Source organism: Capronia epimyces (assembly GCF_000585565.1).
Source record: "Capronia epimyces CBS 606.96 chromosome Unknown aczIQ-supercont1.9, whole genome shotgun sequence".
NCBI lineage: Eukaryota > Fungi > Ascomycota > Eurotiomycetes > Chaetothyriales > Herpotrichiellaceae > Capronia > Capronia epimyces.
In genome coordinates, this window is record NW_006912912.1 from 818,987 (window position 1) to 840,970 (window position 21,984).

General features: G+C 54.8%; 9 protein-coding genes across 9 annotated transcripts; 4 read left to right on the forward strand and 5 right to left on the reverse strand.

The window, feature by feature from the left end:
* Nucleotides 1–462: 462 nt before the first annotated feature.
* Nucleotides 463–1,717, reverse strand: A1O3_09292 (uncharacterized protein; the record flags this gene model as incomplete). The annotated part of the gene is made up of 3 exons (XM_007739386.1): nt 463–598; nt 668–1,391; nt 1,480–1,717. 3 exons carry the CDS (start codon nt 1,715–1,717, stop codon nt 463–465), a joined length of 1,098 nt encoding a protein of 365 aa, XP_007737576.1.
* Nucleotides 1,718–2,389: 672 nt separating this feature from the next.
* On the forward strand, nt 2,390–4,476 carry A1O3_09293 (aldehyde dehydrogenase (NAD+); the record flags this gene model as incomplete). Its single annotated transcript, XM_007739387.1, has 7 exons — nt 2,390–2,523; nt 2,599–2,798; nt 2,886–3,054; nt 3,153–3,168; nt 3,254–4,036; nt 4,132–4,226; nt 4,371–4,476. The coding sequence occupies 7 exons, from the start codon at nt 2,390–2,392 to the stop codon at nt 4,474–4,476; spliced, it is 1,503 nt and encodes a 500-aa protein (XP_007737577.1).
* Nucleotides 4,477–5,727: 1,251 nt separating this feature from the next.
* Nucleotides 5,728–7,539, forward strand: A1O3_09294 (alcohol dehydrogenase; the record flags this gene model as incomplete). Its single annotated transcript, XM_007739388.1, has 4 exons — nt 5,728–5,903; nt 5,989–6,068; nt 6,414–6,539; nt 6,785–7,539. The coding sequence occupies 4 exons, from the start codon at nt 5,728–5,730 to the stop codon at nt 7,537–7,539; spliced, it is 1,137 nt and encodes a 378-aa protein (XP_007737578.1).
* Nucleotides 7,540–8,647: 1,108 nt separating this feature from the next.
* On the reverse strand, nt 8,648–9,106 carry A1O3_09295 (uncharacterized protein; the record flags this gene model as incomplete). The annotated part of the gene is made up of 2 exons (XM_007739389.1): nt 8,648–8,790; nt 9,055–9,106. 2 exons carry the CDS (start codon nt 9,104–9,106, stop codon nt 8,648–8,650), a joined length of 195 nt encoding a protein of 64 aa, XP_007737579.1.
* Nucleotides 9,107–9,301: 195 nt separating this feature from the next.
* A1O3_09296 (uncharacterized protein) lies at nt 9,302–10,468 on the reverse strand (the record flags this gene model as incomplete). The annotated part of the gene is made up of 2 exons (XM_007739390.1): nt 9,302–10,292; nt 10,419–10,468. 2 exons carry the CDS (start codon nt 10,466–10,468, stop codon nt 9,302–9,304), a joined length of 1,041 nt encoding a protein of 346 aa, XP_007737580.1.
* A 2,021-nt stretch (nt 10,469–12,489) lies between these two features.
* Nucleotides 12,490–13,960, forward strand: A1O3_09297 (uncharacterized protein; the record flags this gene model as incomplete). Its single annotated transcript, XM_007739391.1, has 3 exons — nt 12,490–12,701; nt 12,887–13,405; nt 13,714–13,960. The coding sequence occupies 3 exons, from the start codon at nt 12,490–12,492 to the stop codon at nt 13,958–13,960; spliced, it is 978 nt and encodes a 325-aa protein (XP_007737581.1).
* Nucleotides 13,961–14,758: 798 nt separating this feature from the next.
* A1O3_09298 (uncharacterized protein) lies at nt 14,759–16,596 on the reverse strand (the record flags this gene model as incomplete). Its single annotated transcript, XM_007739392.1, has 3 exons — nt 14,759–16,260; nt 16,320–16,442; nt 16,512–16,596. The coding sequence occupies 3 exons, from the start codon at nt 16,594–16,596 to the stop codon at nt 14,759–14,761; spliced, it is 1,710 nt and encodes a 569-aa protein (XP_007737582.1).
* A 736-nt stretch (nt 16,597–17,332) lies between these two features.
* On the reverse strand, nt 17,333–18,785 carry A1O3_09299 (uncharacterized protein; the record flags this gene model as incomplete). Its single annotated transcript, XM_007739393.1, has 2 exons — nt 17,333–18,504; nt 18,578–18,785. The coding sequence occupies 2 exons, from the start codon at nt 18,783–18,785 to the stop codon at nt 17,333–17,335; spliced, it is 1,380 nt and encodes a 459-aa protein (XP_007737583.1).
* Nucleotides 18,786–20,125: 1,340 nt separating this feature from the next.
* Nucleotides 20,126–21,809, forward strand: A1O3_09300 (ornithine-oxo-acid transaminase; the record flags this gene model as incomplete). The annotated part of the gene is made up of 5 exons (XM_007739394.1): nt 20,126–20,386; nt 20,473–20,616; nt 20,683–20,881; nt 20,944–21,334; nt 21,404–21,809. 5 exons carry the CDS (start codon nt 20,126–20,128, stop codon nt 21,807–21,809), a joined length of 1,401 nt encoding a protein of 466 aa, XP_007737584.1.
* Nucleotides 21,810–21,984: the final 175 nt, after the last annotated feature.

The following is a 21,984-nucleotide window of genomic DNA, read 5'->3' on the forward strand; positions in this document are numbered from 1 at the left end:
GTCACTTCGGAACGCGACGAAATGATGGTGCAGTGTTTTATTCCTCTTACGTCGATCCAGCACTGTCGGAGTATCACCAGAGGTAGAAACTTGACCGCGAGCTCCCGTCAAACGATTTGATTTTCCGACCTCAGACGAATGAAGGACGTGAAAAGCGAGCTCCATGTATTCTAGACTATATGAGTTCTCAACGCTTGATCCCGTCACAGAGGCTTGGCCTCGGCCACGAGACAGGATCTTCGATCTTCAATCTTCCATAGTACTCAAGAACAACACGTGTTACTGTTACGGAATGATGCAGCATTCCTTTTCCGGCCGACCAGCCATAATACGTATTCAAGTCACAGATAGGAGACTCGCAATTGAGGTCGTCAACTGAAGCCAAGCCACGCTTCGGCTATCTGTAGGTACTCTGTGTGCTCGCCTTGAGATTGAGCCTAGACGGTTCTAATGGGCTGACGTCTAGGCGGTAGTTGGCTCGAAAAACCACGCAATGGCATCGATGTGTGCCTTATCCCATTTGGGAGTGGAAGGAAGGCTCTTGAACCGCCGGAATCCATGCGGCAGACCGGGAAAGATGGAGATGCTGGTCGACACCCTTGAGCAGCAATACAGGTCAGCAACGGGAACGGCGGTCAAGCAAGAGATTGGAGATTGGAGAACATACCCTCGCTTTTCCAGTTCCTGCCCGTACAGCAATGCCTCGTCTCGCAAAGGATCCATGCCGGCAACCAAGATGGCTGTTTTGGGCATGCCTTTGAACGCCCACTCCTCGTCCTTGCTGACTTGGATGTAGTTATCCGTGGGATTTTCTTGGCGGAGCAGTGCCTGAAACAGGGCCATGCTGCTTGCCGGCAGGACCGGGGCATCGCGGCACTGGTGATAGGCACTGACCTCCTTTGAAGCCAGCAGGTTGACGGGGGCCAACTTCGGCGCGAGTAGCCAAGGGGCTCCCAGCATCTGGCCCTTGATCCGGCCGGCTCCCGGCGCCCTCTTATTCTCCTCCAGGGTGAGGTATGCAGCCAGGCCGCCGCCCGCAGAAATGCCCCCGACGGTGATGAGCTGCGAGTCGCCGCCGAAGTCGTCGATGTTCTTGGAGACCCATTCGAACGAGTCCCAGGCATCGTGGAAGGGCGTGGGATACCTCACCTGCGGCGTGTGACGGTAGCAGACGTTGACCACCAGAATCTGTAATGCGTTGGCGATGGTGGAGCAGGTCACGTCCTCGCCCGTCAGCGAGCCGAAGAGAAAGCCGCCGCCGTGGAAGAACATGTAGACCGGGTATTTCTTGTCGGGGCCTCCCGCCTTGGGCCGGTACAGGCGAGCCGGCACCGACTTGCCATCGCGCGTGGCAATCTCGACGTCTTCTACCGACACCTTTTCCTTCAGTCCTACAGAGACACGAATAAGCTTGCTACACCGGACAGGGACATTCGCCGCACGGGGCGGGATGCGAGAGAAGCACCGGTGCAGGTGTACCTGTGTCTTTCCACCACTGTGCCGATTCGATTTCCCGGCTGGCATCTGTCTTGCGCTGCAGCTCCTCCAGCCGGCTGACAAATGCCGGGTCGTCAGGCGTGGTTTCGGCGATTTCATCCAGACCGGTGAGATCCAGGAAACCCTGCGCGGCGAACCCTTTGACTGAGGCGCCGTCGGTGACGCCGGTCAGTTCATCCCATTCCGGACTGGGTACTCCATAGGCGGAAAAGTCGGCCATTATTACTGTATTATTATATGAAGGTTCCTGGTGCTGGTGCTGGTGCTGGTGCTGGCGCTGGCATCTATGTCTGTCTGGCTTGGATCTTGGATCAGATGGTTCGATCAGTGCACAGTGATTTCGGCACGGCTCTACCAGATTGCGGCCGCCTCCTGGATCTTATACTCTGGCATTCTGGCCCGGCCGCGGGAGGTCTCCACATGGCGAAGGCGTTGATAGCGTTAACCGGCACCTACCCGGCGCTGTTCGTTTATCGCTGGCCCGGTCAGTCAGTTGCAGTGGTGGTGGTGGCAGATGCAGTAATGACTAATAGTTGCTGTACGGATCAGAGCGCTCGCTGCCAACCCAAAAGGGGTTCAGCGGGCCGCCTGGAAAAGCTAAGATTGGCGGCGACAGCCAGCGGCACCCGGACTCGGACCCATACCACGGTGGATGTTGGATGTGGGATGTGCTGTGCCGGCACGCTGTCACCTGTCGAATCTGGACATGCAACTGACGACTGGACTCTGTACAGCGTATACGGATACTGTACTCCGTATCTCAGCATGGCAGATGGCCGTTGCCTACCGCTAGGCATTCCACCTGGCCTGGTGGTTGCATGTTTGTATGTTTAGTACCAACGCTCAACCCATCGAGAAGTGCCTGTGTCATTGCCCTGCTCAAGTTGCAGTCATGTCGGATCTTGCGGTTGAACTTGAACTGGTTGCCCCCAACGGGCTGAAGTATGTCCAGCCAGTTGGCTTGTTTATCAACAACGAGTTTGTCGAGTCGTCGCTCAAAGGAAAGCTTTCGACTATCAACCCTGCGTGAGCCTTCTCCTCCCCTCTATGCTCTGTTGCATGAGCTGGGCTGCGAAATGTTGACGCCCAACTCCAACCCAGAACCGAGACCGAGATTACGAGCGTCTACGCCGCCGGGCCTGAGGACGTCGACTCAGCGGTTCAAGCCGCGAGGAAGGCCCTTCGGGAGCCGTCATGGCGAAACATGCATGCTACCGAAAGAGGGGACCTGTTGCTGAAACTTGCATCGCTCGTGGAAGAGCACGCGCATGTGTTGGCGACCATCGAGACGTGGGACAACGGTAAGCAAGGGGACACCGACAACTGAGGGACATGTCCTTCTCGGTCGTTGTTCTGCCCTGAAGCTGACGGCAAGAAACCGAATGCAGGAAAGCCATACCAGCACGCCCTCCAGGGTGATGTTGCAGGGACGGCCAAATGCCTGAGGTACTACGGTGGATGGGCCGACAAGATTCATGGCGAGGTGATAGAGTCGGGACCATCCAAGCTGGCATATACGGTTCGAGAGCTGGTCGGGGTCTGTGGACAGATCATTCTGTACGTACAGTGCTGAGCGCGCATCTTGCCAACGCGACCAGTGACCAGTGACCAGCGGTCAGCGACCAAGGGACAAACAGACTGACAGCTACTTTTAGGTGGAACTTCCCGCTGGTAAGTCGAGCGAGCACACGACAGCACGAGAAGAAAGAGGAGCTTCTTGATATCCGGCATTGAGCTCAGCTGACACCGGAGGCAGTCCATGGCCGCATGGAAGCTAGGCCCGGCGCTGGCATGTGGCAATACCGTGGTCCTGAAACCGGCCGAACAGACACCGCTCTCGGTGCTCTACCTGGCGAGACTGGTCAAGGAAGCAGGCTTCCCGCCCGGGGTGGTGAACATCCTGAACGGCCAAGGCACGGTCACAGGCGCGTGCATTGCGGCGCACCCGGGGATTGACAAGATTGCCTTTACCGGGTCTACCGCGACCGGGCGACAGATCATGAAACTGGCGTCGGCCAACATGAAAAACATCTCGCTGGAGACGGGCGGGAAGAGCCCGCTCCTGGTGTTCGACGACGCCGACCTCGACTCGGCCGCCACCTGGGCTCACAGCGGGGTCATGTACAACCAAGGCCAGATCTGCACGGCGACGAGCCGCATCCTGGTGCAAGAGGCGGTGTACGACGAGTTTGTCACGGCGTTCAAAGACCGAGTTCGAAGCACGTCCAAGATCGGGGATCCGTTTGAGGATGCCACGTATCAAGGACCCCAGATCACCAAGGCCCAGTTCGATCGCATCTTGTCCTACATCGAGTCCGGCAAGCACGAGGGGGCGACCCTGTCCATGGGCGGCGACGCCTACAAGGACGTGAACGGCCGAGGCTTCTTCATTGCGCCCACCGTCTTCACCGACGTCACGGACGGCATGAAGATCTACCAGGAGGAGGTTTTCGGCCCGTTTGTAGTCATTTCCTCCTTCCGCACCGAGGAAGAGGCTGTCCGCCGAGCGAATGACACGACCTACGGGCTCGGCAGTTCGGTGAGTTCGAGTACCTGGCCCTGTCCCTGGCCTTGGGGTCGTCAGATCTATTTGTCTTTGAGGGAACGAAATCATCGCAGAACTAACCTTGATAGGTCTTCACCCGTGACATGAAGAGGGCGCATCGTGTGGCAAGAGACATTGAGGCCGGCATGGTCTGGATCAACTCCAGCAACGACTCTGACTATCGGTACGTTGAGACTTGATCTTGTATCCATTTGCTTGAACCAGGAACCAGGAACCAGGGACCCTCCTGAGCTCCTGAGTATGACGGGTGACGGTTGAATTCCATGTTCGCACGTTCTGACCACCACTAATGTTGACCACTATCTAGCATCCCTTTCGGCGGCGTCAAGCAATCCGGCATCGGCCGTGAGCTCGGAGAGGCTGGTTTGGCTGCGTACAGCAACATCAAATCCATCCACGTCAATCTGATATAAAGGTGTGCGTAGTAATACGTGTATCTATACCCATACCTAGTACATGTACCTTTACCTGTACCTATGCCTATACCTATACCTATACCTAGTACCTGTTCCTATACCTATATTTGTACCTCGTTCCCAGTACCCAGTACCAGGATATACAATACCATCTTAAACAGGTACCTAGTACCTATATAAGCTGTACAGTACCATCTTACAGAGATACCCAGGTAACGATGTATGCGTAAGTACAGAGTGCCTTGTATGTGTCATCCGTATAGTACAGTACAGTACAGTAGTGTCAAGCTCCAGCTCCTCCAGCGCGGCCCGTACTTCCACATACGGTATGGCGTAGGAAAGCATACATCCATACCTCCATGATACAAGGCTCCATCAGACCCATCTTGTCGGTACACTTGTAACTCACCTGTAATTACCTACATATGATAAGATTACCACCCCTCTCTACTAGGTAGGTACCTTACCTACCCAGTATCTCTGCCGCTGCCGCTGATAGGTATGTACTAGGTATAGGTGGGTGTGTAGCTTAGGTATCCCTATCGTCCGTTGCAGTCTGGCCTGGCCTAGGTACCCACTATTATTACGCCTTGTTCCGCTGAAGAAGATAACTTTAACGGACATTACATATCGCCATCGTAATCGCCAGCGATATCGATATCTCTGTCTATATCACTATCGTTTGAGATCACGAGACTAGACGAGACGACGTAAAGCAGACTAGAAGTAGACAGGTACCGTGCCGCTTCGCTACCCTTATATCGTCTACACTTGGGTGATTCAACAAGTTGGCAAACTTAGTGCTCGGACTGCACGGATACGGTGTCGTCTTTGAAGAACAGACCGGACGAGAGACGGGAAACGGAAACGCTTCAAAATTAAAGAGGGATATACCATCATCATCATCATCATCATCATCATCATCATCATCATCATCATCATCATCACCACCACTATTACTATCGCTAACTTTACTACTACCATCACCACTACCATCACTACTATCACCATCACTACTATCACCATCACTACTATCACTATCACTACTATCACTATCACTACTATCACCTTCACCACCTTCACCTTCGTATTTACTCTATCCTATCCTATCCCATCCACTCAGGAACTCCAAACTCCACTACAGTACTACAGTGTAGCTGTCCTCGTCCAGCCTTGATACGATATCAGTACAGAGGAATCCGAATCAAAACCAGAACCAGGATCAGAATCAGAATCAAATTCATGATCATGACGCACACCAACACCACAGCCAAGACCACCAACGGCGACCTTAACGGCGACCTCGACCTCACTATACCGCAACGACATCGTGCCGCCATCTACGACAAGCCCGGCACTATAAGCACCAAGTTGGTTGAGGTCGATACTCCGGAGCCTGGGGCCGGTGAGGTGCTGATCAGACTGTACGTGTCACGCTTTACTCTTCTCCTATACTCTCCTCTCCTCTGTCATGTTTTTCCTGGCTGATTAATCCCCCGTCGAATCTAGCACCCACTCGGGCGTTTGCCATTCCGATCTCGGTGTGATGACGAACTCGTGGGAGACGTTACCTAAGCCTACGCCGGCAGGTGAGTTACAGTCATTGAGTTACAGTCATTTAGTTATAGTAATGTTGTGTTATGTTGTGCCGTTCTATGCTATCCCCTGCCTACTATGCCTAACCCTACGATGTATTGCCATATACTGCCATGCCTAACTCTACCCTACCATACCCTACTATGCCTTGCCCTACCAGCCTTACCCTACCATGCCCTACCCTACCTTACCTTACAATACCCTACCATGTCGTTTCTGCATCACGAAATAGATTCTTTGTTCTTGTTCTTCCTTGGCCAATATGCATCTCTTGTCTTGCTTTATAGCGCTCTTGCTCTATTCCCATCTCCATCTTGGACATGTCTAACACCAAAAAGGTCAGATTGGAGGCCACGAGGGCGTGGGCCGAGTGGTCAAACTGGGCCCAGGAGTCGAGAGCTCGGGGATCAAAGTCGGCGATCGAGTGGGTGTGAAATGGGTGGCTAGTGTATGCCACCGCTGCGGTAAGTGGCTGATATGTTTCGTTTCGTTTGAGTGAAAGAGAGAACACACATACACACACACACACACCACACACACACACGGAGGGAGAGAGAGAGAGAGAGAGAGAGAGAAGGAAGCTTTCAGCCTGGCCCCCCTCCCCCTCTTTTCCCCAGCGATGGCAAACCAAAAGATTGAGAGAAGCGAGCTCACCCAACCCCACCCAACGCAAACTTGAATGACGATTGAATGATTGATTCATGCACAGCCCCCTGCCTCGCCGGCGTAGATGGACTCTGTATCAACTCCACCGTGTCGGGATACTTCCGACCCGGGACGTTCCAGCAGTACGTAGTAGGAGCAGCCGACTACGTGACGCCGATTCCAGAGGGGTTAAGTTCGGCGTCGGCGGCACCGATGCTCTGCGCCGGCGTGACCATGTACGACGCGCTCAAGAAAGCCCAAGTCAAGGGCGGCGAGTGGGTGGTGATCTCAGGGGCGGGCGGCGGACTCGGCCACATCGGCGTGCAGATTGCGGCGCGAGGGTTGGGTTTGCGGGTGATCGGCATCGACCACGGCTCCAAACGCGGCCTGGTCGAGGCGTCCGGGGCCGAACATTTTCTCGACTTCCAGCAGTTCGCCGGCGACGACATCGTGGCCGAGGTCGTGCGTCTGACCGGCATTGGCGCCCACGCCGCCCTCGTCGCAAACACCAGCAACAAGGTCTACGAGCAGGCCCTGCATTACCTGCGCTTCAACGGCACCCTGGTCTGTGTCGGCGTGCCTGAGGGCGTGGCCCAGCCCATCGCTAGCTGTAAGCCTGGCTATCTGATGGTTCGCCAGCTGACCGTCGCGGGGGCTTGTGTCGGCAACAGACGCGACGCCCAGGAGGTTTTGGACTTTGCTGCGCGTGGAGTGGTGGATCCGCATCATACGTTGGTTCATCTGGATAAGTTGACGGAGGTGAGTGTATTTCTGTTCTGTCTCCTGATTTCCTACCTTGGTGATCTTTGTCTGTCCTAATTTCCCTGATGATCTTTGTCTGTCCTAATTTCCCTGATGATCTTTGTCTGTTCATGATTTCCCGATGATTCTGCTTCTGCCTGTCCCCTGCTTCCTGCCCTGATGATTCTTCTATCTACCTTGTCTTCCATGCACTAGGTCTCTACACTCCTCGTCTGTCAGCTTGACCCTCGTGATAGCACCCTCCTCTGTCGGCCTTCTCTAACTCCCGGAGCTTGAGCTAATTTTATTTCTTCTCTAGACGTTCCAGAGCATGCATGACGGCACCCTGACCGGCCGGGTGGTAGTTGACTTGAATTGAGATAAGAAGACGGATAGCACAGCACTAGCACTATACAGCCACAGCACAGCAATAGCATAGTACAAGCACTATACGGCCACAGCACAGCACAGCACAGCACGGCAATAGTATAGTATAGTAAGTATAGTACTATACAGCACTGGAGTATATTGAACTATACTGTACTGGATAGACTAGACTAGACTAGACAGTTCGACTATCAGCCCTAACATTACCATAACTACAGGGTATGTTAAGATCGTAAAAGACATTCCAATTCCCATTCCCGTTCCCATTCCCAGCCTTCTCCTCGTTATATCTATATCTGTGCTGTGCGGTGCTGTGCTATGTTGTTTAGGGGAGTGTTAGGCCTGGCCACTATAAACGTTGCTTAGGTAGGCACCATGACGATAGGATAGGAAATAGGAAATCCTCTTGTCTCCTGAGCCAGGTACAGTTGTAGTAGCCACAGACTCGCATGACATGACATGACAAGCCAGCCACGGCATGCATCTAGTACAAATACCAGTACTAGTGTCATCTACCAGGATCATCTACCAGTATCAGTACCAAAACCAGTATCAGTACCAAAACCAGTATCAGTATCATCTACCTAAGTATCGCACCACTCTCACTCTCACTCCCACTCCCACTCCCACTCCCACTCTCGAATTCACTCTCAGCACCTCCAGCTCCAACTCCAACTCCAGTTCCAGTTTCACTTGGTCCAGCCCCTGTCAGCTTCAGTTTCAGCTGCAGCTACACCTGCACCTTCATACAGTCAAGTCAACTCGGGCTTCAGTGAAAACTACTCTGATCTTCTCTGCTCTAGACCTTCTTCGTTTCCGTGCTATTGGCCGTCTTGGCGTTGGCATCGACGTCGAGGCCGGTGATGACTTCCGACACGTCGTCTGCCAAGATGGTGTGGACGTGGAATTTCTCCTCGGCATAATGAGGCACAATGACGTTGACTGGATGAATTGGAGTCATGGTTAGTATATTTCGGCATGGGGACATGTAGATGGCATTTTGGTGAGATGGCAGTGTTGGGAGTAGGGGGGTAGAGTGGAGTAAAGTAGAAATGGGAGTAGTAGTAGAGAAATGGTAGGAGTAGTGTAGTAGTAGTGGTAGGAGTAGTAGTAGGAGTAGTAGTAGGAGTAGTAGTAGGAGTAGTAGTAGGAGTAGTAGTAGGAGTGCAGTATGAGGACCACACCGGACCAGACCAGAGTACATACCTTCTTTGCCATAGTTTGTCTCTCCACTGTATTTGGCGATAATCACACCCATGATGATGAGAGAAACGAATTGCATGGTCATCATGAAGATGACTTGGTTCCTGAGGGAGAGATGTCACGTTAGCATGCTGTCATGCTCATGTTGTTCTTTTGCAGAAGCAGAAGCAGGATGACATGAGACGTGGTGAGGGAGACTGGAATCGAAGCCAGAGCTCCAAGCTCAAGGCTCGGACTCAGGACCCATGACTCAGACCTGGGCTTCGAACTTGGGCTTCCGACTATCCACCAGGGGCCGTGGAATAACATGAACATACTTGTATGAGACGTGGCCTGCACTCATGGCAAAGCAAATACACAAACCACCGCCCGAGATACCTCTCCAGATACCACCGTAGATGCCTAGCTTTCTCGGATCGTTGGTCAAGGTGGCCATGGTCCACATTCCAATCAACTGATGGACGGTGAAGACGATGCCAAAGGAGAGATAGAGGACAAAAGGCCCGGCGTAGTTGGCGTCGGACCAGTCGACACCGCCCAGCGGGGGGTTGGCAAAGGTGTGTGAGATACAGACCCAGCAGATGAGTGAGATCCAGGCGGTGACCATGACGACGGTGGCGACGCCCAAGGAAATCAGGCCGCGCTTGGTGCGGCCAAAGGGCAGGCGATCCAGCAGGTACATGAAGGCCGGGGCGGAAGGCAGGAACATGACGTCGAAGAGGACACTGTTCAGGGCGCGGGCGCGCAGGCTGAAGTAGTGGGCGTTGAGGATGGGCATGATGGCGACGGGGAACTCGGTGCACACCGACACCACCAGCATGGCGATGATGCGCGGTTCCTTGAGCGCCTCCCACACGCCCCTCAACTCCTCCTTGTACGGCAGCACGCGGAAGACGGCGACGTGCGTGCCATCGGATCTCTCCACCTTGCCCGGCGACACCAGGCCAAAGACGGCGGTGACGAAGCCGAGCAGCATCAGCACCAGGAAGGTGATGTACACCGCGGTCGGGGAGCCTTCGCTGGCCGTCGCGCCCTTGAGGATGATGATGAAGGCCACCAGAGACCCGATGATGGACCCGGCCGCGTTCAACAGAAACTGTATCGTGATGTACAGCCCTTTCTCCGCCTCGGTCGCGTAAGACCACTGCACCGCCATGGCCGTGTTCCACATCAACGGACAGCAGAAGCCGAGAATGACGCCGCCGACGATGGGGAAGACTTGACCGCCTGTTCGGTCGTAGCTGTGGGGTATTCAGTATAGTACGGTGTGGAAGTGTGTTTACATCGAGGATCACGGTTCTTGACAAAGGACAAAGAATTCAAGCAAACGGGTTGGGGCTGGGGCTGGGCCTTGGGGAGCTGCTTACTAGAAGAGTCCGGCGACGTAGAAGGGGTATCCTGCCGCCCCGATGGCCATGGTCCTAGAACACTGGTGTCAGCATTCATTGTCACTCTCATTTTCATGTTCTTTATCTGTTCCCTTTTGGGTTCAGCTTCCACATCAACCGGGCTGGGCTTCACCCTGCAGCCAGGCCTTCGGAGGACGAGGATTAAGATGGAAGACGGAAAACCCTACCATCTAGGTCCCAACTTGTTCAAGATCGAGCCGGAGAAGAAGCCAAATACGGCGGTCACGGCATAAAGCGAGCAATTCGTGATATCACTCACGCGCTGCAGCCAGGTTAGCACTTTGGCACGATGGATGGTGGGATCAGGACAGGACAGGACGCCATTCAGGCTCCAGGTCCAAGACCAAGACCAAGACCGACCTGGGAACTCGGCTTGCCACCACCAGCACCGAGGCCGAGGACGGCAAGATAGATACCGGCGCTGAAGAAGACGACCATTCCAGACACGATGTTCTGGTTGAAGGCCAGATGCCTTTGGAGGATTCTCGGAGCCATCTTGCAGGCTGCCGTTGTCGTTGTCGACGACGACGTCGCAGACTGTGATGGTATGGGATGGATGAGATGTGTGGAACGAACAGGAGTGGTCAGGTATTTTCAAGGACCGAGAAAGTCGCCTCGAGGAGCTGCTCTCAGGAGAATTAAGTCAGAGGCAGGCAGGCAGGTGAGGGATTGACTCGACGGTATGTGTGTGACTGTGAAGATGGATGAAGCCAGAGGGGTTTAATATGATGCTCGACTGGCCCTGCACACGCACACGCACATGCCGTCCGTGTACCGGTGGTGTTGATAAGGGGTGGTTCGATGCCTGGTCATGGACTCCGGTTCATATCGTATCAATCTCGACACACTTCAGATGCTTGATAGAGGACGCAAGGGAGGCGAAGCTGCTATCGGATAGGTGGTCTCGAAGCAAGCCTATCTCCAACTGTCATTCTCTCTCACTCTCTCTATCAGCCTGCCTTCACACAGGAGAGAGTCGAGCTTCATGGTGTCACGGGGCGGCGGCTTTTGCCTAATATGCTCTTTCGGGACGCCGCTCGCTCCACCATGCACAATCCACCAGCGGGAGTTGAGAGCACGGGCGAAGCGGGGAAGACCAGGCTAGGGGGAGGACTATCAGAACGTGGCTGTTAGCATTGGATTCGGGAGTGGTCGAGCCTCGTCTCGTGGAGCACGGTTGGTGGAAAGGGAGGGTCTTTAGTCCTTACCTTAGCCTTGGAGCCCTTAGGCCAGCCATGTATATCTAGGTATCTAGGTATCCGTATCTAAAGGTAGATATCCAGGTATCCAGTCTACCTACTAGGTACCTCAGGAAAGTAATGTAGTGGACGGTACGGTACTGTACTGTACTGTATTCTGCGTCAGATTGAGTTTCCGTTCCAGTTGGGCAGAGCGGGACGCTGAAACCTAGAGCCCAAGTCAGGCCTGATAAGCTGACTGACACCCGGAACGGAAGTCTTATCAGTTGCGGTTGTGTAATACTTACTGTATGCCCTCCCTCCTCCCTCTTCCCGATACTACCGTACACCACTACGAGTGTCTGGCGGCGCCCATCTCCTTTTGCGGCATGGCCTAAGGCTGTCTGTCGCGGGTTAAGGCCGTACCGGTCCAGCATCGAAGCTGGACTGTACCGTATTGGTGATTGTACCTTCGTACTACACCTAGGAGTGCACCCTGGACCTAGGTACTGTATCTCCCTTGTACATTACAGAGTACCGGTAGGTACAGTGAGTGTACCCGTACAGTGAGTGATTACCAGGTAGTGTACAGCGTACCCCGTACAGAATGCAGAACATAACATCGTCAGCCCCTACCAGGTACAGTACAGTACCGTCCATACAAGATCAGATACAGAGGAAGAAGAAAAGGGTTCGGCGCTGGCGACAATTGTGCATATGCAGTGTGCCTTACAGTATCCTCCTTCGCCTGGCCAGCCACTATAAGACGTGATGGATAATGACTACCTAGGTATCTAGAGATATCCGTACAGTATACTGTACAATAGCAAAAAACCAGACGCTCCATCACCATGGACGGCATTTCGCCCCCGCTCGACCTCTCGACCGCCTTCGACGCCTCCAGTGTGCGCGGTGCCGGTGTCTTCATCACCGGCGGTGCTTCGGGCCTGGGAGCAGCACTCGTGCGAGCCTTTGGGAAAGCCGGCGCCTACGTGACGTTCGGGGACGTGCAGGTCGACGCAGGCCAGCTGCTGGAACGGGAGATGACTTCTCAGGGATTGAGGTCCGTCTGATTCTGATCTGTTTTGCCTGCTTGCTTTTGAGACCGCCAACCACCGCCCTTCTCCTGAGGTGAATAAATTAAACTGAGCCCGACCCTGAGCCCGAACACAAACCCAAACCCATACGGTACAGTCGAAGACAGACACACACACACACACACAAGGCTGAGCCGTAGGAAACCCACAGGGCCCGGTTCGTCCACTGCGACGTGACGTCCTTCCCATCCCAAAGCGCGGCATTCAGAGCCGCGCTCGACTTCCATCCCGCGCACCAGCTCAACATCGTGGTGCCGAACGCGGGCGTCGCTACCGGCCACGAACAGCTGCTCTCGGTCTTCCGGCCTGAGCGGTTCCCGCCGGCCTCGCTAGACACGGATGCTCTGCCTCCCCCGTGCCCGGACCTGGCTTCTCTGCAAGTCAACCTGATCGGCGTCATCTACTCGGTCAGCCTGGCCATGCATTACTTCCGGCTGCCGGAGATGCAGACGCAGACGCAGACACAGATGCAGATGCCGATACCGACCCAGGCGCCCTCCCGCACCAGCACCAACAAAGCCATCACCTTCGTGTCGTCCATGGCCGGCTACACCGCCCTCCCCGGCGGCACGCTGTACATGACGGCCAAGTTCGGCGTCCGAGGCCTGTTCCACTCGATGCGGAAGTATGTTGGTGCAGAGGGGGTGCGGGTCAACTTGCTGGCCCCGGGGTGCGTACAGCACATTCCATTCTGCCGACTGTTACCAGGGGTTTCTTTCCTTTCCTTTCATTTTCCTGCTCTTTCTTTCTTTCATGCCATGCTTCTAAGTAGGAGTTATGGTTATGCATGCCCATTCCTCCCATCCTCTGCTCTCCATGGACATGAAATCCTATCCCTGCACTATGTACCTGAATTCCCATCCCATGCTATTTGCGCACATAAACCCCCTTATATCTAATCCCCTACCCCCCACCCTACCCTCCATATACCACATCTACTCATCTACTCATGTACTCCGTACTAATAGTTCACAAAAGGTACATGGAAACCGCCATGACCGCCAACGTGCTCACCGCGCTCCAAGGGTCAGGGGTTCAACTGGCCAAACTCAGCGACGCCGTTGATGCCGTGCTGCGCCTCTCGATCGACCCCTCGGTCAACGGGAGGGCCATCTGTGTGGGGGCGTCGGGAAATCGTGATTTGTGTGATGATCCGGAGGGTATAGGCGCCTCGTTGGAGGCGGACTCGGTGAACTATGACCATAGGCTGTTCCGACTTGAATAAGGATAAGATTGAGATTAAGATTAAGATCATCTAATACTTCTAAGATCAAACAAGATCATCTAAGAGCCTCTAAGACTATCTAAGATCAAACAAGATCAAACAAACGAAAGGCTGAGCCACGACTCGCCGAGTATCCTCTGAGTATTCATGTTGTTGACCACTGTCTCCTGATCCTCTTACGAGTACAGGATTTTACTTTGTCAAAGGTTAAGTGTTCCTTATTCGCTATCATTTGTTAAAGGTTGACAGGTTCCTTGTTCGCTTTACTTTGTCAAAGGTTAAGTGTTCCTTGTTCGCTATGAATGGGTATGGGGGAGGCTAAGGGGCCCAGACTATATATATAGGTGTGCCTATCTATACCTATACCAGCCCCTAAGCCTTCTGGTTAAAGGACAAAGCTAGGAATGCCTGAGTTAGTGCCTACATGTACCCTAAGTTTGACATACTTTGATTCATATTCATGCATCTGTCATCGCATCATGACCGGTCCAACGTCTAAGTGTTAGTAGTAGCTGTTGCTGTTGCTGTTGCTCGCATATCACTCACTCTCTGTATATTCCATGTCTGGAATCACTAACTCACTATACATTCCCTGTATGGATTCACTCACTCACTGTACATTCCATGTATAGTTCACTCACTCATCGTACATTCTATGTATGTATCGTAATAGTCCCTTGGATTGCAAGGTGTCAACGAGAAAGAAGAGAATCGAGGATTTCACTTATTCTTATTTCTAGCAGACATTACTAGCCGAACTATGGTTTCTGTACTTTAACTGACTTTTGTTCTACCTCTTTAGATTCGGATGGCCGAGCCTCGGAATGCAATCGCCCCAATGACAGCCAGAGCGGTAGCGGCGCTCACGATGTGGCCTAACCGCCAGGTGCCAATGTTCGACTCATCGGCCACAGTGCCGATAACGGTGGTCTGCATCGCCTTAACTCTCTCGGCCGCGCTGCCCTGGAGGTCGAAGTCGGACCAAGTGATGCGCGACGTGCGCTGGCGGTAGTCCAGGGCGGTGCCGGACCAGTTGTTGGTGATCAGACCGGCTTCATTCTTGTACCAGCTCGTGCAGTCTGGGTGGCCGTAGGTGCTGGTGGAGAGAACGCGCTGGACCTCGTTGTTGAAGCGGTCCATGGCGGCGCGACTGGGCGTGATGACGAGGCTTTGGCCGTGCGCTCGGGCCGCGCACACCTGGGAGATCAGGTTCGTGATGTAGTGCGACTCGGCCTCGAGCATGAGGATGATGGAGTTGTGGCCGAGGTTGGTGTTGGGGCCGTAGAGCATGGCGAAGTTCGGAAGGTCTTCGACCATCATGCCCAGGTACGCTCGGGGCCCCGAGGCCCAGATGTCGTCGAGCGGTCGTCCCTTCAGCCCGCGGATGTGCATGGGAGCCAGAAACTCGACGGCGCGGAAGCCGGTCGCAAGTACAATCAGGTCGACGGAGTGTTCCTGCCCTCCCGCCACCACGCCCGTACGCGTGACCCGCTCGATCGGACTCGTCTCGAGAAACACGTTGGGCTCGTTGTACGCCGCGTACAGGTCGTCCGACACCAAAATCCGTTTACAGCCCGGAGGGTAGTCGGGAGTCAGTTTGGCCCGTAGCTCGGCATTGTTGGGGATCTCTTTCTTGAGGAATTCTACACACTCCTCGCGCAGAGCACGGTTGCCGCGCGAGTCCTGCGTGACGATGGCGTCGTAGAAGTACGCGTCCCGCAAATGCATGAAGGCCGATCGCAGGTATTTCATCACAAACGGCACGTAGCGGTACACCTTGCGCTTCCAGCCGGGGATCGCGCCATCCAGTCGAGGCAGAATCCAGCTCGGCGTTCGCTGGAACACCGTCACGCTGCTGCAGCACTTTGCAACCTCGGGGATGATCTGGATGGCCGTTGCTCCGTTGCCAATGACCGCCACTCGTTTCCCCTGCAGTGAAAAGTTCCAGTCCCACCGAGCTGAATGCATCGTCTTGCCCTGGAACGTGTCCAGTCCGGCGATTGGGGGGTAGTTGGGAACGCTGAGCTGGCCCACGGCAGACACCAGAAAGTCGGTCGAGATGGTATAGCGGTCGGCAAATTCGGCGTCCTTGCCGCCAGTCACCTGCACATCTACTTCCCATTGCTGGGTCTGCGCATTCCAGCCGGCCTTTTCCACGGCCGTGTTGAACCGGATGTATTTGAACAAGCCCCATTTCTGCGCCACTCCCAGGAGGTAGTCGTATATCTCTTCCTGCTCACAGTAGTGGCGAGACCAGTCAGGGTTGGGCTCAAAGGAATAGGAGTAGAGAATACTCGGCACTGTAAAGGCCATGTCAGTACTGGGATCGGTAGGGAAGACTTCTGCACCATGTCTGTACCGTCACACCGACATCCAGGATATCGGTTGTCCCCCCATGTCCCCCCAATGTAGCTGCTTTTCTCGAGGATGATGAAATTGTGGCACTTGTTGTGGCGGATGAGGTCGATGGCGGTACAGATGCCTGCACCAAGAAACAGCTCAGATTTTGCCCTTCTGTCTCATTCTCGCGCGCCACGGTGATCTTGGGTACCTGAAAATCCCGCTCCGATGATGACGACTGCCGCTTTGTTATAGTCTTGCTTGCCAACCCGTTGCTGGAGCTTTGCGGTGGCCATGATGCGTCTACAATGCGACTGAACCTGGGCCCTGTACGGCGCGGAAAGCAATGTGGGCGTGCCAACTGAACTCCAAAAGCGCCTGTAAAGCCCAACTACAGAATCACGACCGAAGAAGAATGCCGCTGGATGCAGTAGTGTGCCGTCAGATCAAGGCCAAGCTACGATTAAAAAATATGGGGAGTATTTAAACAAATCCACCAAGGCTCCGAGCCGGCTCGGCGACATCGACAGACCACCTTGTATCCCTCTCAATGCGATCTAGGTTCGATCTATCTTCGTCTTCCCTGGATCCGTTCTGGCACGGACCCAGACTCCCTCCACGCGAAACGATCAGTGGGCGAGCCCGAGATCCCCTCCCTATCTAGGCCAGGCGGCACGCCAGGGTTTGACGGGCAGGAACCCGCTCACGGAGATCTGCATCTGCATCTCGAGCGTCCCGTGTTTCCTACTTGGGACATGCGGGAGGCAGATACCGACCGGGGAGTCTCCAGAGAGGCTGGGGGTACACCGGCGGCGGAGATCATATCATACTACTGTATCCGTATATCAGGGCCGGATGGAAGCCTGCCCCGACCAAGAGGCTAGGGAAAATATAGACTGCGTAACGCTGGCGACGGACCCTCGAAGCAGAATCTCTTCGCCTCACATGGCGCTTCAGCCAGCTCCTAAACGAATTGCTAAAATTCATTCATATCCCCGCCAACGCCACATTTCCCACCCCTGAAGTGTTCCCTTAAAACATGAAAAGCGCTGCTTCCTGTTCCAACAGTTCCAGAGCCTCCTCTGTCCGCTTCAACATGACGCCGCCAACCTCCATGCACTCGTCAACCCTGCGCCACATCTTTTCACACATTGCTATGAAGCCATCGCGTGTACTGTCGGGATAAACGCCTTCCATCTGCTGATTCCTTTCTCTGACCCACGCACGATCCTCCTCCCTGACGGCTTCACGAGCCACGAGATTGAGGAGGAGGGGTAGTGATGAGTCTGGGCCGGATCCCACAGGTATGGAGGCCATCAGCCGGAAGAGGGTGCGGGCAGTCTGCTGGACGCGACGCGAGAAGGTCGGTTCTAGGTAAACGCGGCGTTGGATCAAGAGATGAACACACCAACGGTAACACTCGTTGAGCGTGGTCAGGCTTGCGTCAGCCGTACTGCCACTGCCCCGCTTGCCCTCGACCGTGGTGGGAGTTGCGTCCTGCGCAAGCGCGTAGGCATGGAGGTCCCTCTCGAGTCTGAATGCTTGCTCGAGGACTTCCATGTTGTTGACATCCTCAGCTACATCGACGGCCAGGTTGCAGGCCCGTGCCAAATATCCGAAGATCGGCTGCGGACAACCTGTCATCTCTCTGAACGAAGGCTCCGTCGAGTCGAGTGTTTCTTGTGGCTTGAAAATCCAAGATGTCGGAGGAAGATGAGGGCGACGGCGGCGGAGAATCGAAGTTACGACGTCAACGATGGCGAATCGCTGCATGAGGAGTCGGGCAATGAAGCTCGTGGTCGGTCGATGGATGTAGTCAAGCTCTTGTAGTATGTACAGGGCACACTTGAGGTGCATGTCGACCTCGTTCCCGCCGCTGAAGATGACACGCGTTATCTGAAGAAGAACCGCGGCCAAGGTGGCCTGTTTGTAGGTTAGGCGGTCATTGCCGGGCACGACAGGCGCGCTGGAAGCGGTTCCTGTGAACGAGACGTTGAGGGCTTCGCGAATAGATGCCAATGCACGGTCGTGCCGTGTAAGGGCGAGTTCTGCAGGAATATGCCCGTGCCAGTGCATATATTCCGTGGCAAGTGAAATGATGGTATTAAGTAGTACAGGGTATTCGAGGGCAACAGTTGAGAGTTTACGGTACGGATTCTGGATCCCGTCGTATGCAGGAATCAGACCAGACAAGTACTTAAAGTCTGGGATAGGATTGCAGTCAGCAGCAGCAGCGCTAGATTTCAATTAGCCAGGCAGCTACAGTGGGAGACTTACAGTAAGCAAAGGCAATGCCCTCTCCCGGCGTTTGGAAGCATTTGGACAGGAGTCCGCCAAACATCCCATCGTCCAAAACCCACAAATCCGGGCTTTCAGAATCGATGGTTTCTTCTTCGTCTTCCTCGTCTCCCTCCTCTCTCTCATCCTCATCATCGTCTTCTTCATTATCTTCATCATTATCATGCGCAGGCAACATATACGACATGGACGGATGCTCGCCATCATTGGCTTGGGGCACACAGCAAGCGTTTGCAGATTCCCCATCATCCAAGTGGCTCGAGGGTGACAGGGATAACAAAGCATGTCGACTCTCCGGCGATGGTTGCTGGTGTTGATGGAAGTCCACTAAGTCGCGGATGGGCGCAGGTGCGAATGTTGCAGCTGGAGCCTCATTGTTGGCCACCGCTGGCTTTGACAATGGCTTGGGGAGTGGACGTGATTGCTTCCTGCTCACCCTGGGCCTCGACACACGGCCGAATTCAATCCACCGAAGCCCACTGCTGTATTCGCATTCGAGGCTGAGCCGGCTGCAGGTTCTACAGCAGGGTCTAGCCTCGTCACACTTCTTGTGCCTTCTCCGGCAGGTGAGGCACCCTTAGCACATATGGCAGTCAGCGGGCGCGTACGGATGATTTCTTCCCACGCATGGTTGCACTAACCTGAGCGAGAGCGCAAGTCGGTCATGGCAGAGGGTAAATGATGCGCTTTCAAGGCAGCCCACCTGGCTTGATCGAGGCTTCAGTGGGAGGTTCGTGGCCGAGAGGTAAGCGAGAAGTCGGACGGTTGCTGGAGTGGCAGTTCGAAGTGGAGGTGTGAGGTGTAAGGTGGAGGTGGAGGTGGGAACCGGGCGTAGGACCTTACAATAGCACGCAGGGCACTGATAACGAGATCCGCTGCTCTCTGAGAGTGAATCCACAGCACGCAGTATTGGAGGACGGATACAGGAACTGTCTCAATTAAGGTAGTAGCGGGACGAAGCTAGAACTGCGGCTGCGTACCGTAATTTCACATCTCATCTCAACAACCGCCAGTACTGTATCGGTATTGTACGTACCATGCGTGACCGTACAGTATCGGCGGCCCTTTTCACCTGTTACAGCTTAGCAGCCTCGTCCCCCAAAGCACAGAGCTATTACCAGCGTACGGATACTCCGTCCAGGCCTTAGGCCTACATCAGGTACTTCAGTAGGTATGTATCTATCTGGTGGAGCTTGGAGCCAACCCACCCGTGCCTCTCTCTGGCCGGCGGCCATCTCGCTCTCGATGTTCAACGCTGGTTGCGTAAGAGCGACTTGACGGCGACACGACCTGCCCCTTCCGGAAGCTGGCTTGACAGCCCAAGGCACCGAGCTGCGAGTCGCAGGTAAGGCGCGCCTTGTGCCAGAGCCAGAGCCAGTGCCATGGTCGGCCGCCGGTCAGTGTGGTCGCCCAAAAGGGATCACCGAAAAGCGGCGCCCGTCGCAGCTGCAATTAATATGGAAGTATTAATATTAACATGGCCTGGTCTGTTCTGGAACCAGGAGGCAGCATACATGTACCGACGACATGGCGCCCGCCAAGATCATTGACACCGTCCTTTCCAGTTCTGCCTCGTTTTCAAACTTGACCAGCAATGGCAATGGCGTTTCCAAGTCGGTCGAGACGAGCTCCGGCACCGCCGCTGCAGAATGCGCCGTGGGAACCAAAACCTGCCTCGAATACGACGAGCAATATGTGACGCGAGGGATCCCGCCCCTGCCTGTGGTCCTCTCTAAAGCCGAAGGAGCGCGTCTTTGGGATCCGGAGGGGAAAGAATACATTGACTTTGTACGGAGCCCAATCCTGCGCCCAAGCCCCAATATCTGATCTCCCACCCGCACTGCATCCCAGTACGACCTACTGACCTGGAGCAGTTGGCCGGGTTCTCGGTGGTCAACCAGGGACATTGCCATCCTCGGATCACTCGAGCTATGATAGATCAATGCCAGAAGATTACGCTGGCCGGCCGTGCCTACCACAACGACCAGTACCCGGTGCTGTGCAAGAAGGTTTGCGATGTATGTTGACCGTCCGGTCGTTTGGGTGTCCGTGTAATTGCAACGGTTGAAGCTGAGAATGGCCAGATGTTCGGCTACGACATGGCCTCGTCCATGAACTCGGGATCCGAGGCTATTGACCTGGCAATCAAGATCGCGAGGAAATGGGGCTATACGGTGAAGGGCATCAAGCCCAACGAAGCGTTGGTCTTGACTTGCACGGGAAACTACCACGGAAAGACGCTGAGCCCTCTTTCCGCCTCCGACGACCCAGACATTAGAAATGGTGAGCAGAGCAGTGCTAGACCCAAAGACCCTAGATCCTAGATCATCGCTGAAAGTTTCCAGGCTATGGACCGTTCATGCCCGGGGTCGGACCATTCTGCGCCAGCCGTCCGGTCCGCTTCAACCACATCGAAGACCTCGAGGCCGTGATGGAGGCCGACGGGCCGAGACTTGCCGCCTTTCTGGTCGAATGCGTCCAAGGGTACGCTGGATGTAAGGTTGCCACGGATGGCTACATCAAGGCCGCCCGGGATCTCTGCCAGAAACACAACGTTTTGTTCATCGCCGACGAAATTCAATGTGGGCTTGGTAGGACCGGTCACTTGATGGCCTACGAGAGGGAGGGAATCAAGCCTGATATGGTGGTGCTCGGAAAGGCCTTGACGGGAGGCTTCTACCCGATGGGCATGGTCTTGGGAATGAGGGAAACCATGAGCCAATTGCTTACAGGAGAGTATGTTTGTTCCTCGCCGCTCCCGAGACCTCACCAAGAAGCCGCTCAGTGCTGACCGTCTCCCTGCAGAAATAGTTCCACCTTTGCCGGTAGCCCGCTCGGCAGTGCCGTTGCGATGGCAGCCTTGGATGTTCTGGTTGACGAAAAGCTGGCGGAGCGAGCGGCGAGATTAGGACCCCTGGTCTGGGAGCGACTGGAAAGAATCAAATCCCCGGCTCTCCTGGGCTTCAGCGGCCGCGGTCTTTTCTACGCCGTCTATCTCGACCACTCGCACCCCTCAGGTCGCGTCACGGCCAGGCGGCTTGCTCTGCTTCTCAAGCAGCGCGGCCTGCTCGCGTATTCGGCTGCAAATCGCCTTCGTGTTGCGCCACCCTTGATGATCCCGGAGAAGGATCTTTGGAAAGGAATCGATATCATCGAGACCGCTCTGAACGATTTGGTTGATATTGAGGACCACATCGACGGAGAGGACTGAGTGAGATTGGCTGGCCTAGGGGCCCATGTCCTCCATGCTCACCAACTTGCTTCAGTGTCGGACAAGCGGTTCCACGGACCCTCAGCCCACCGCCCAACTTGGTCCAACTGACAAAGGTCAGGACCTGGCCGGGCCGACCTGTCGGCTCCCCCGGCTCACGCCAGCTGAGGTTGTG